The sequence below is a fragment of the Trichomycterus rosablanca genome, chromosome 1 (genome assembly GCF_030014385.1).
Source record: "Trichomycterus rosablanca isolate fTriRos1 chromosome 1, fTriRos1.hap1, whole genome shotgun sequence".
Lineage (NCBI taxonomy): Eukaryota > Metazoa > Chordata > Actinopteri > Siluriformes > Trichomycteridae > Trichomycterus > Trichomycterus rosablanca.
In genome coordinates this window covers 79,181,766-79,196,487 of record NC_085988.1, presented here as the reverse complement: position 1 = coordinate 79,196,487, position 14,722 = coordinate 79,181,766, and the positions used below count along the sequence as shown (strand labels likewise).

At 40.1% G+C, this 14,722-nt stretch overlaps 1 protein-coding gene across 1 annotated transcript in view; it reads left to right on the top strand.

The window, feature by feature from the left end:
* celsr1a (cadherin EGF LAG seven-pass G-type receptor 1a) overlaps window positions 1-14,722 on the top strand; it is a 144,797-nt gene that overhangs the window by 48,463 nt on the left and 81,612 nt on the right. The window contains exons 3-5 of the mRNA XM_062996463.1: window positions 4,073-4,295; window positions 5,453-5,568; window positions 9,767-9,855. Of these exons, the coding sequence (XP_062852533.1) occupies window positions 4,073-4,295; window positions 5,453-5,568; window positions 9,767-9,855 (428 nt within the window). The remainder of the gene's footprint in view (window positions 1-4,072; window positions 4,296-5,452; window positions 5,569-9,766; window positions 9,856-14,722) is intronic.

Below are 14,722 nucleotides of genomic sequence, written 5' to 3'. Positions count from 1 at the left end.
TACCCTCAAATCCCCCCAAAACAATAAATAACCCTCAAAACCCTCCTCAAAATATTCAATAACCCTCAAAACCATCCTTAAAACATTAAATAACCATCAAATCCCTCCCTAAAATATTAAATAACTTACTTAAAATATTAAAAAACCTACTTAAAATATTAAATAACCCTCAAAACCCTCCTTAAAACATTAAATAACCCTCAAAACCCTCCTTAAAACATTAAATAACCCTCAAAACCATCCTTAAAACATTAAATAACCATCAAATCCCTCCCTAAAATATTAAATAACTTACTTAAAATATTAAATAACCCTCAAAACCCTCCTTAAAACATTAATTAACCCTCAAAACCCTCCTTAAAACATTAAATAACCCTCAAAGCCCTCCTTAAAACATTAAATAACCATAAAATAACTCCCTAAAATATTAAATAACCATAAAATAACTCCCTAAAATATTAAATAACTTACTTAAAATATAAAAAAAACTACTTAACATATTAAATAACCCTCAAAACCCTCCCTAAAATATTAAAAAACCTACTTAAAATATTAAATAACCCTCATAACCCTCCTTAAAACATTAAATAACCCTCAAAACCCTCCTTAAAACATTAATTAACCCTCAAAACCATCCTTAAAACATTAATTAACCCTCAAAACCATCCTTAAAACATTAAATAACCCTCAAAACCCTCCTTAAAACATTAAATAACCCTCAAAACCCTCCTTAAAACATTAATTAACCCTCAAAACCCTCCTTAAAACATTAAATAACCCTCAAAACCCTCCTTAAAACATTAAATAACCATAAAATCCCTCCCTAAAATATTAAATAACTTACTTAAAATATAAAAAAAACCTACTTAAAACATTAAATAACCCTCAAAACCCTCCCTAAAATATTAAAGAAACCTACTTAAAACATTAAATAACCCTCATAACTATCCTCAAAGTATGAAATAACCCTCCTCAAAATATTAAATAACCCTAAAGACGAGCGTTCTGCAGTGTGTGACTACTGGCAGCTTAGCAAACCAAACATCTGGCCGGAGAAGCAGAGAAACAAAAGTGAAAGAACCTGATTGTGAACCTGTGCTTCTCCCTCTAACCCTAACTAATGATTTTAAAATAACACACAGAAACAGAGTGAAATCGAGCTACTGAATCATTTAGAGTAGTTTGTAAGACAGCAGTCAAATGCTTGGCTCAGTGATTTGATTCATCTTTGCAAGGTGAAAAACACACACCGGTAGTCCACACTACCAACTAAGCTTAGGCAAAGAGCAAAGACTCAGCACTGAGTCTGAGATCAGGGTTAAATAGTGCTGAATCCAAGTGTAATGAATCAGTGCTAATGAGCGCAGTAGCCCCTGGGAGATGTAGTCCACTTGGGACTCGTTGATCTGCGCTTTCTGTTACCAGCTGAAGCAACAAAATTCTAAATTCTAAAGTAAATGAAAATCCTGGAGTCTTGGAACATCTTAATTGCACAAAAATGCTAATAAAGACAAATGCAGACGAGAATAATGACAATAGATTTTTTAATTTGCATTATTTGGAATCATGTATACACTAATTTTGTAAGGCAAGCAGCAGAGTCCCACCGTAACTGCTCGTCCTAACTATCTAATTACAGCAGAGCTGGGCGGAGACTTACATTTACATTTACATTTTCAGCATTTAGCAGACGCTTTTATCCAAAGCGACTTACACAATGAGCAATTGAGGGTTAAGGGCCTTGCTCAGGGACCCAACAGTAACAACTTGGTGGTGGCGGGGCTTGAACCGGCAACCTTCTGTTTACTAGTCCTGTTTACTAAACCACTGAGCTATCACTGGCCCTTGGGACTTGGGACGTTTTTGGTTTCACAGTCTTACACAGTGACCTTCTGACTGGTCTAACAACTGCAAATTGTGTTTGTGTTTGTAGTTACACAATTCACAAATTAATATGAGATTGCTCGCTTTTGAAACACCAGCGGTAGCTCAGCATTTGAGGAACTCGACTAGTAATCAGAAGGTTGCTGGTTCAAGCCCCACCACCGCTAAGTTGCCACTGCTGGTTCCCGGAGCAAGGTCCTTAACCCTCAGTTGTTTAAACTGTATGCAATCATAACTGTGAGTGTCTTTAAATAAAATCATCTGATAAATGCTGCAAATGTAAATACCAGAATTCACTTGTTACTTATTTGACTTATTACCAGCTTGAGGGTGAAAACTTTTCATCATCCAAATTCTCAGATATCAGGTTTGCTTCTCCAGATATTATTATTTTTTCTGATATGTATTTTTGATACTGTAGGGTCTCTCTGCATATTCCCCTCGATACCTTATCACCAACAATTACAATCTCATCATCTCCTCCTACCTGTTCTAATCGTACCCTGTGCTTTGAAGGTCACAGTTCAGTTCCTGCTAGTCTGTGGTCATTATAGCGACGATGACAAGCTGGACCCACTATGTCTCCCTCTCCCCCGAGTTCTCACATTAGAAGGAAATGGATCCTTCTAATTTCTATGCTGAAAGGGATTATCCAGAGGAAAGCAGGGTCATTACCAGCACAGCGACTGCCATCCTGTCCCCTTCTTCAGTGCATACCTGGTGCTGTCCAGATCTTGTCAGGATAATAGTGGTCACATAACCCTGTTTGACTACAAGTCCATGAAGACAATGCGGATAGTTCTGATACAAGAGATGAAACCAAGTCAGGGAGTCCGGCTTTGATTCTGATCCAGGCTGGTTTAAGATGATAAGCAGTTTTCAGTAGGGCTTAGATGAGACGTTTCCTCGCTGACATGTGAGGTAAATTCCCAAAGCTGGCTGGCTAGAATGGACACCATCAAAAGACGCCCCAATTGCTTTATTTAATTTTGGAATGTTTATACTGATATAATACAGACATCACAACCGTGATTACCCTTTTTTCCATATCAAACAAAACATTACATGTGTGACTGGTGACAGAATAAAAGAAAAATAAAACAATAAAATAAAGTAACTTAGTAAGGTTTACGGTAAGCAAGGTGGTATCCTACCCGGGTTGCATTTCTGCCTTGCACCTACTGTTTCCGTGATTGACCCGGCTACTGATGGTAAATTCAACCCTGATTTTACACAAAGTGGCTAAAACTAGCCATTCACTCACTCACTACATGAGACAGAGGGCACCGGAAAAAGCTGACCCATCTGTGCACCCAACCATCTCAAAGCGATGATGACTTAATGACATTACATACAAAATAGTATTTCTTAATGTGTGTTTTATTAAGGAATGTTGTCTGGTGGAAGCATCTAGAAATGGAATTGTCATACACTGTCGTACCGCAGGTCAGCAACTTGCTGGCTGTTAGATCTGCTGGTATCCAGATGTGGTAGATAAGCGACTGTGCCACACACAACTAAAATAAACTATAGTACAGTGGTAACTTGAAACTCAACGTCAGTTGGTTCTGGGAGTGGCGTTGATTTTTTAAGGTATTTTAAGGTATTTTTTCCCATAAGGACGTATGGAAAACCTGTTAATGTGTTCTATAATCTTGTGGAACTGCATATATTTTAGGCTAATGTAAAATAATGGGGTAGTTTTTTGACACTTATACACTGAAAATAAAACAAATATAATATAAACACATTGAAATAAAAAGCCGATTCTCACAATTTCTCAGCACTCTGAGCTATAACACAAGTTTTAAAGTGAAACAGTGAGGAAAATCCAGCTAAATGCAGTTACATGTGGAGCTTTCTGAGTGGATTTGATGGTTATTTCACACAAATGCAGTTTTGTCTCACATGCACACTTTGATGCCGTTTTACCGCACCGCTCAAGCCCAGCGCTGAACAAAGTGACTGTTCATTGTTAATTTGAAATTAAATAAATACATTTTTAAGAAACAAACTAAACACATTGAGTTTACGGGAAACGTTGAGTTTAAGGGTAAACATTTCTCGACGTTGGGCGTTGAGTTTAGAAGATTTTGAGTTTAGGGGACGTTGAGTTTCAAGGTACCACTGTATAAATTAATTTTATTAATTCGTCATATTTCACATTTCTTTAATGTCTTTAATTCAGGTGAGCACTGTGAGGTGAACGCCCGCTCGGGCCGCTGTATACCAGGCGTGTGTAAAAATGGCGGGAAATGCGTGGACCTGCTGGTGGGTGGATTTGTCTGCCAGTGCCCATCGGGTGAATACGAGAAGCCGTATTGCGAGATGACCACACGCAGTTTCCCCGGCATGTCCTTCATCACCTTCCGAGGTCTGCGACAGAGGTTCCACTTCACAGTCTCGTTCACGTAAGTGCAACATAGATGTACCTCGATTACAAGGATTGTTTCTACCATCATAGCAGAATAAAATTAATAAAACAAACAGCAGCTGTTTTCTGCCTGTATGTGTACACTATATGGCCAGGGTGGCATGGTGGCTGGGTGGGTAGCACTGTCGCCTCACAGCAAGAATGTCCCGGGTTCGACCCCGAGGTGGAACGGTACGGGTCCTTTCTGTGTGGAGTTTGCATGTTCTCTTCGTGTCTCTGTGGGTTTCCTCCGGGTGCTCCGGTTTCCTCCCACAGTCCAAAAACATTGTCCATGACTGTGTTTAATATTGAACCGATTAATCTTAACCAGTAACTACCTGTCCTGTCATGAATGTAACCAAAGTGTGTAAAACATGACGTTAAAATCCTAATAAATAAATAAATATATATGGCCAGAAGTATGTGGACACCTTACATTGAGCTTGTTGGACACCCCTATTTCAAAACCATGGACATTTATAATAGATAAAATCTGCTGCAACATGCAAAATGAGGTAAAAAAAAAATCTCTGCTGCTGTACACGTAGGGTAAAGCAGCGTGACATTTACTGATTACTTTGTCTGTTTAGCTTAACATTCTCAGGCAAAATGAGGTTTATTTAAAGTCAGAGGTAACATGTCCAGCGTAATAAATGTCTAGAAAGGGTCACGAGTGAAATATGTGGGCTCCTATCTAATGCATAATAACAGGATGGGGTTGGTGTTGAGCGAGCACTATCAGTATTTTGCTTGGTTGGCTCACTTTTCCTGCAGTACGCCTTTTTTTTCCAGCTGCTCGCTGACTCCTTTGCCCTCTCCACGCCCATGACAGAGCAGCTACTTCCTGTCTCAGGAGAACGGCTCTCAAACTTACTTCCTTTCTTACCTTCCTCCACGTCTCCTGTCCGCATCTTTTAGCCTGAACTTTTATCAGCACTGCTCGATCGCTCAAGAGTCGAGACCTTTGCTTTTGTATTCGTGGCGCTGAAACAACAGCTGTGTGGCCTACGGTTCAGTACAGTTCCTCAGATGTGCTGTTATATGGAAAAATATCAATACATCAGTACTAGTTGGCAGGGCCAATAAACAACAGACCAAAAAGCCACGACATTAGTTGTGAAATTATGTAATGTTTCCTGTGTTTAAATGTTTCAGGTTTGCTACACGAGAGAGAAACGCTTTACTTCTTTACAATGGTCGTTTTAACGAAAAACACGACTTCATCGCTGTGGAGATCATCGAGGAACAGATTCAGCTCACGTTCTCAGCTGGTGGGTCCCTCAAAGCTTTTTTTTTCTCTTGTTCTCCAAATTTTCCCCTCGATTTAACTCCCTAATCTAGTCGTATCCAATTACCCTGATTGCATTACACTTCACCTCTACCGATACAACCCTCCACTGCTGACTGAGGAGCTTCGCAACTAACACACGCCTTTCACCTGCACAAGGCGAGTTCGTATGCGGAGCAGCCTTGTGCACGGAGAGCCACACCCTGATCAGGGGCGGCACGGTGGCTAAGTGGGTAGCACTGTCGCCTCACAACAAGAAGGTCCTGGGTTCGATCCCCAGGTGGGGCGGTCCGGGTCCTTTCTGTGTGGAGTTTGCATGTTCTCCCCGTGCCTGCGTGGGTTTACTCCGGGTGCTCCGGTTTCCTCCCACAGTCCAAAGACGTGCAAGTGAGGTGAATTGGAGATACTAAATTGTCCATGACTGTGTTCAATATAACCTTGTGAACTGATGAATCTTGTGTAATGAGTAACTACCGTTCCTGTCATGAATGTAACCAAAGTGTAAAACATGACGTTAAAATCCTAATAAACAAACAAACAAACCCTGATCAGCATTATTCCCCAACTCTGCGCAGGCTCCATCAATCAGCGAGCAGAGGTCGTAATTGCTCATCCCACCCTGAGTAACAGCCAGTCGTTGTTCATGTGGCCGCCCAGCCCAGCGGGTGGCAGAGCTGAGATCTCAGCTCTGGTGTGCTAGCGTGTTTTAACGCTGCGCCACCTGAGCGGCTCAAAGCTTTTTTTAAATGATGACTATTGTTACTAGAACCAACAACTGGCAAAGTCAGTATGTAGTTACACTTACAATTGTTTTTATCCCAAGCTACCAACAACTGTGACTTAAAGGCCTTACTCAGGGGGTCCAACATTGGTAACTTGTTGATTGTGTGACCTTCTGATCACTAGTAACCTTAACCATTGAGTTACCACTGCTCAGGTAGGTAGACGTAAATATGAGCTTATAAATTAATGCTGGTTCTGACAGAAACTCCTGCTTGAAGCTGAAGCAGTTCAAGGCTGTAATCACAATATACAATGGTTCTTCAAAAAGTTTCCGCACTTTTTTCACTCTATTTGTTAAGAATTTCACATCATCACATGAAAATCCTCTTCCCCTTAAAGCTTTTTTAAGCGTCCAGCAAGGTGTAAGTCAGGTGGTGCTAAATCTGGAGTATAAGCGTCTCTCAGTCTCTCAGACACGACCGATTACTACTCCTCCCACCCTCACCAATCCAACCAAAATATAAAAGTGCGGAAACTTTTTGAAGCTCCCTTGTATGTTGTAATGAGGTTTCTCTGAGCGTGTGTATGCTCGAGGACACAGAGAAGTAACTCAGGCTTGATGAGTTGCAGGTTCTACAACTTGCTTACGTACCAAAGCATCCAGATTCTTCACACCCACAGACCTACACACACATACATTACACATACACACCCACAGACCTACACACACATACATTATACATACACACCCACAGACCCACACACACATACATTACACATACACACCCACAGACCTACACACACATACATTACACATACACACCCACAGACCTACACACACATACATTATACATACACACCCACAGACCTACACACACATACATTACACATACACACCCACAGACCTACACACACATACATTACACATACACACCCACAGACCTACACACACATACATTATACATACACACCCACAGACCTACACACACATACATTACACATACACACCCACAGACCTACACACACATACATTACACATACACACCCACAGACCTACACACACATAAATTACACATACACACACAGGTAAAGACATGTATAACTGCACTCATTAACATTCTCTGTCTATTACTTACACACATACAGAGAGAGAGAGAGAGAGAGAGAGAGAGAGAGAGAGAGCTTCTGTATTACAATTATAATCCCCACAGACATGCTGGGTTTCAACAATAAAATCAGTCAAATCATAAATCTCTCTTCGAACAAAGAGTGACGGGCATGACAACATAGCATGTTTTGTTTTTCATGTTGTTATTCATGAGAATTTTGAAGGAGTGGTTTGCAGAAAACACTCCTCACACATATTCCACCCTAAATGTAGTTGAACAGACAAAACGGGATTGAAGTGGCTTGTGCTGAAACTGGGTAACATTTATGGAATGTAGGTAGAAAAAACATGTTTTTTAATTAATTTATACATTAGCAAGCTTATATAGGAATAGAAATTATAGAGGAATGACCCAATGCACTAAGATAAAATGTAGTTCCAGTTTAATTTTTTAGGACTAGACTTAAGTCATTTATTTTCTTTTATACCACTGCTTTATCCTATTCAGGGTGTCGGTGGGTCTGAGTTTTTATTGGGCGAAAGTTTGGAAACACCCCAGACTGGTTGCCAATATATCACATTAAATAATTGTCATATGTTTACTGGCTGTGTGTGATTTGTACACGCTTTTTTCACATTAAGTGCGTGTATATGGACAGGTGTGATTTGATTATGGTACGATGGTAGTAATAATTATAGATTATTAATATGATCATGTGAACAGCAAAATTTGATGATTAAGATTAAGCAGACTGTTTATCCAAAGTGACTTACAGTTGTGACTGATTACAGTGCAAGCAATTGAGGGTTATGGGCCATGCTCATGGGCCTGATAGTGCCAGCATGGCAGCGGTGGGGCTTAACCCAGCAACCTTCTGATCACCAGTCCAGAACCTTAAATATGTACAGCTGCACCACCCATGCATCTCATTACCTTTTATTAAATGAATGAAGGACTGCAGTTTTTGGCACCTTAGCTCATTTACATCAGGGAGATGGGACAGTGGTAGCCTAGTGGGTAGAGCTTTGGACTGTCAATCAAAAGACTCTCATTTGGCCCTTGAACAAGGCCCTTAACACTCTTGGCTCCAGGGTGCCGTACAATGACCGTGACTGTGCTCTGACCCCAGCTTCCAAATAAGCTGAGATACGTGTATATGTATATATGACAAATATATACAAACTGACGTGATGAAGATTGCCCAGTATTATATTATAGAAATACCACAGGATGTGTTTTCTGTATCGCTTATACCAAAAAACCAGACTAAGTTTAATGTGTATAATAATAAAAACATGGGCGATGTTATACATACCAAAGACTTAAAAGTAGATTCCTACCTACATTATTATATATTATCAAGCTCAAGCACAGTGATGAATTATTACAGATGTCCTCCAGTAACAATACAGAAACATCTGAAAAACTCACCCAACTGTTGGTTTAATTTAATTCAATGTATTTTATTTAATCATGGTTTCTCTTTATCATGCAGGTCAATTAAAATGTCGAAACAGAAGCGTTTTTAGCAAATGTTCACACATGAACATCCCTGTATTTATCAGACTGTATAAGGTCTTGACCCGATACCTCGCTGTATCAGTTGACACTGACACCGAAATCTTGACTCTAAGCGGCTCTTTTTGGGAAACACACCAGGAATTGATCCAGCTGTTCTAAATCCTGCCTGTATAATTTTCCTTCAAAAAGACTTCAGGCCAGATGAATTCATTTCATTAAAAAGTACGTTTCTTCAAATAAACTCTTTTAAAGTGCATTTCAAGCACCCTGGTGAGAGAATGAGAAGCAGCTCACAATGCTCGCTGTTTGGCGAGCAGCTCCAGCCCTGAGGTAAATATGCTGGTTAAACCCAGTGTAAACCTCTGTAGTGGAACTTCACCGCGGTGTAATTGCAGTCTATTGATGGGAAAGAAATCCCTGCCACTTGCAGACCTGATTGATAGCGTCTGTACGAGCTGGCTTTGTTCTCCTGACGGAAACGGCATCAAGTAACAAAAAGAAGGATTTCTCTGACATGCTGAATCATTTCTAACAGTCTGGTTTATTTCTGTGAGATTTACATTCAGTTACACTTAAACCCTCGTTTTCAGAATATAGTCAGTATAGATCCTGAGCATTAGCTTTATATTTCTATGGTGAAACTGTTCACAGTCAAGCAAGTTGTACATCACCATTGACTCAAGTGCTAATTAGCCAGAAAGAAGTCATTTTGTTCATATAAACCAAAGTTTAGTCGAGCCTTGTGGTGGTGATTATGGAGTAAAGTTTACATGACATCAGCCATGGCATACATGTCTTTTATAAGTCTTTCTGTCTTCTTATCCCTAGGTGAGACTAAAACTACTGTGGCACCGTTTGTACCCGGTGGTGTCAGTGATGGCCAATGGCACTCTGTTCAACTTCGCTACTACAACAAGGTAAACAACGACTTTCTTTTCAGTTTCTTATTTAGTTCACTCTGTTTCGTTTCCTTTTTTATTTAACCCAAGAACAATCTATCTGTGCTTTTCTTGTTTTATATAACTGCTCTAAATTAAAATGAGATTAATTCATTGTACTTATTTCACACGTAATGTAGATGTGAATTTTGTTTGTTAAATTGTGGTACGGATTTTGAATGTGGTACTTTAAATCTAGTTATAATAACAGCCCATATTAGTTCGTTAATTGCCAAATATTGCTATCAATCCACAACTAATCACCCATAAGGACAAAGTGAGAACGAATTCTCTAAATTTATTAAAAATAAAATAAAGTTCAGAGAAGAATTCAGGCCCTTGGTCATAGCACTCAAGTGTGGTCAGGTTCATCCTGTTTGCCTTAACTGTTTTTGAGATGTGTCTAAAACTCAATTTGAGTTCATCTGTTGCAGTTTGAATTGGCCGTACATAGTTTGAAATAGCACGACTGGGTCTGTAAGGGTTTAGAGTTCACACTGCATTGTCGGGGAAAAACCAAGCCAAGCAATGTGACTGGCAAAAAAAAAAATAGGCACTGCATATGACAGGGCTAATGCTATCCATACAGTGAAACATGGTGGTGGAAGCATCATTCCATGGAGTGCTTTTCAGCAACAGGGCCAAAAAACTGGCAAAAATTGAGGGGTGGAAAATGCAAACTCAGACTGGGGTGATAGTTTACATTTTATTAAGGCAAGGATTTAAAGAGCACAGCCAAAACAACACTGGAGTTGTTTAGCTGAAGCCCAAACCTAGTCAAAGATCGAGGGTTAGTTCAGAGACTCTCACCATCCACTCTGACAGAGCTGGCATGAAAAATGGGATAAACTGCCCAAATTAAATTGAACATAGCTTGTACATATCTGTCCAAGAAGACTGTAGGGCTTCTACAAAGTATTCAATACAGGGTCTGAATACTTTTGTGAGTAGGAGATTTGAGTTTTAAATAAAACAAAAACCCTGAAAATTTGTATTCATTTTGTCACTGTGGGTAATTAAGTGTATAATAATGGAAAAAATGGCAATTTTGAACCATTTAAACATAAATTCTAACACAGTAAAGTGAGCACAAACTCAAGGGGACTAAATACTTTCTGTGTATGTCTGGAAAATGTGTCACATCCAAATAGTACTTTTGAAAATCAGACATCAGACAGAAATCATCTCTCAGCTTTCTGAATGGAAATCTGATTTTCACTGCGTCGTTCCTTTAACATGTCATGCAGTTCAACACTGTTCTGTTTGCTCTATGAATTTCCTTTAAAGCTTTTTAAGAGCGACTTTTAACTCCACAATAACGACGGTATGCAATTGTCAGCCCACAGAGCTTGTGCAAAGGTTTAAAAAGTCTCGTACATTTCCGCCACAAAAGCCGCAGGTGTTTTTTTTTTTTTTACCCTCCTTTGATTCTTCGGCCCAAGCAGCCCAGAGTGTTCGACACTGAGCTCGCTATTGTTGTACAGGCATTCATACAATACAGTCCTCGCTTCTGAATCGGTGTTCTGAATTCATTCTAACACAGACGAGTGTCGCTGTATAGAGGAAATTTCTTTCTTTCTTTCCTTTAATTCGTTGATCAGTCCCTCTTTTTAAGCTACTTTGTGAATCTGAGATTCGGTTTATGTTTCTTTAAGACTATCCCACTCTCAGTGGACGTAAATTACCGGGGTCATTCTTAGAGAAAATGACAATGAGGTACTCTCGAATTTCAGTCCCTGGCAGCACTGCATGCTCACGTCCTGCTAAGAAGCTGAAACGTTCTTTCCTATGCTGATTTCACTTGGCAGACATTTAGGACGAACCGGTTTAACCACCAGACTGTTTGCTGGGTCTTAAATCCTTAAAAAAAGGTCCTAACAGGGTCAGGATTGTTCATTTACAGACTTTTAGTTCATGCTTATTATTTACGCCTGTGTGAAAACCTTAGTGTGAAATGGCATTATCATGCACAGTATTCAGGCATGAGGTCTCTAAAGGGAACAGTCTGGTGTCTGGTAGTGGTTGTACCATCTATACACCGTCGTGTTTGGTGTGATGCTGCCATAGGAACCATTGAGCACGATATTCATGCTGCTTGTCTGAACAGAGTTTCTGCTCAGGCTCTTTGTTTACTGATGTTTTTATGTTGTAACTTTTGAGCACATTGTAAATCCGGATGACAGTTCGTTTATGTAAAACTGATCTTAGAATAGGACCTGAAGCTTGCGCTGTTGTATTTTTGTTAGATCAGAAAGCAGACTGCTATTAGCTTTGTGTTCAGATCTGTACAGAACTCCAAAACGTTCCCGCTCGAAAGCTTATAGCTAAGTTTAAAGGGCGCAGTAAAACCAGGTCTGTGTATGTGGGCACAGACAAGTCACCCGCTGTGGTCAGTTCTAATCACTAAGGGCGCATTTACATGAGAAGCGACAAAACCTCTTTTGCGCCGGCTGTGCCATCGTTTCAGAGTGTGGTGATGCCGTTTAACTTGTCGCTGCGCTTCACACACTATTTTGCTGCATTGCGCTTGTGATTTCTGCACTTGCTGCACTGCTCAAGGTTCACCTGTTTGAACTTTGACCCGGCTTGCCCCTGATCTTTTAAAAACGCCTCCAATGAGACGAACTGTTTGATATGACATGGTACAGTGGCTCAGTATGAATAACGCTTAATGTAAACAAAACTTAACGTGATGTATTTAAACAACGACTGAGGAATTTAATTTTGGTTGTTTATTAGGATTTTAACGTCATGTTTTACACTTTGGTTCATGACAGAAACGGTAGTTACTAATTACACAAGATTAATCAGTTCACATGGTTATATCAAACACAGTCATGGACAATTTAGTGTCTCCAATTTACCTCACTTGCACGTTTTTCGACTGTGGGAGGAAACCGGAGCACCCGGAGTAAACCCACACAGATATGGGGAGAACATGCAAACTCCACACAGAAAGGACTCTGACCGCCCCATGTGGTGATCCAACCAAAGGACCTTTTTGCTGTGAGGCAACAGCGCTACCCACTGTGCCACCCAGGAATTTAATTAGTGTAGAGAACTTATGAGCAGTAATAATTAAGAGAGGTTTAGTGTTCCTAAGTCATTTAGTTAGTACATTAAACCATGTTAAGCTTTTTTAACCATCTCTCAAAAAAGCTGATTCTGATTCTCACAATTTCTCAGAACCCCGAGCTGTAACACAAATTTAAAAGTGAAACAGGAGAAAAATCCAGCTAAACACAGATACATGTTTACATACATACAGGTACATGAGCTTTCAGAGTGGATTTGATTTCATTTCATATTCGCATTTTGATGATGTTTTACCGGTCAAGCCAAGCACTGAGCAAAGTGGCAGACGCTACTCGTGTATGTGCCATAACAATAAAGACCATTTTATGAAGCAAAATCAAAATACATATCTTCCTACTTCAGTCACTGTACGTATATTTTTGACTTGGCTATTTTTTAGGACAATCATGTTTCATCTATAGCTTCCTTTTAAAGGATGTGTGCGGACATGACTTCAGTCATGTGGTTTACTTTCAGCTATGTGGTAGCCTTTATCCTGTCTGAGAGCCAGAACCACCCTGTTTTACCATGTTGTGGTTGAATGGGATTCTGATTCGTCTGACAGATGTGACCATTTTTGTGTCTATTTTTAGCGATCGTCCACATAATTTGTGTAACTCTTAAGACACGGTTACTTTTTGCCGTCTGCCGACCCACTAGGTGTGAAGAATGACCATTGGTCAAGTGTGAGTCCTCACACCTAGACCCATTCATGTTAATAGAGCTCCACATCCACCCCCACTCCTTCTCATACCCACTGTGACCGGCATGCAAGTGACCTGCTGAGTGTGTCACAGCTTGCAGCTGCCAGGGTTTATGGTCGGTGATTTACACAACTAAATTGAACACTTAAGCACACACACACACACTCATCCTGAGGAGACTGAGACGATCTGAGCGTGTCCAGCAGCTGAGCAAAGAGCAGCAGGTCAACATAAAGCTGTCATGAAGAGCAGAGAAGAGGCAGCAGTACGTCTGCTCGGCCATAAGAACCATCCAGAAATTCTCATCAGCTAAAGCTTTGCAGGTTCAGCACACAGTCATACAGGGCCAAACAGAGGGGGTGTGGGTGCCATGGATATTCCAGGAATCCAACTGTACCTTTAATGGCTTGACAAGGATCCACCAAACTTCTGATTTATAGGGGTTAAAGGGTGAACATATAGAGCCTGTCCTTAGGGAAGTCCCGTTGTCTCTGTCTTGACCCTAACAGGTCACAGTTCGTTGTAGCAAACACACTTGCCATATGTGACAAAATGCTTCAGCGAAGATGTGGGTATTTAAAAGTGCAGACAGTGCAGATCTACAAATCCTGCTTCTTGTGTGTGTGTAAATCAGAATCAGAATCAGAATACTTTATTGATCCCAGAGGGAAATTGCAGTTCTTACAGTAGCACAGATTTATGTGGAAAAAATAAACAATCTACTAGCTTAAAAACAAAGAAAAAAGAAGAAAAATTTGCAAATAGAAGTTAAAAAAGTTATTTACACATAATTAAATAATTAAAATGCTTACATTATTATTATTGCACATATGAATACTGAATATTGCACAGATGAGTCACACACTAAGGGAGGAATTATAGAGTTTAATGGCCACAGGTAGAAAATACTTCCTGTGGCGCTCTGTGGTGCATTTTGGGAGAATGAGTCTTGCACTGAATGTGCTCCTGTGTCTCATCACCGTGTCATAAAGTGGGTGGGAGCCATTGTTCATTGTTCACCTGCAGCTTAGACAACATCCTCCTCTCCGATACTGCCGTCAGAGAGT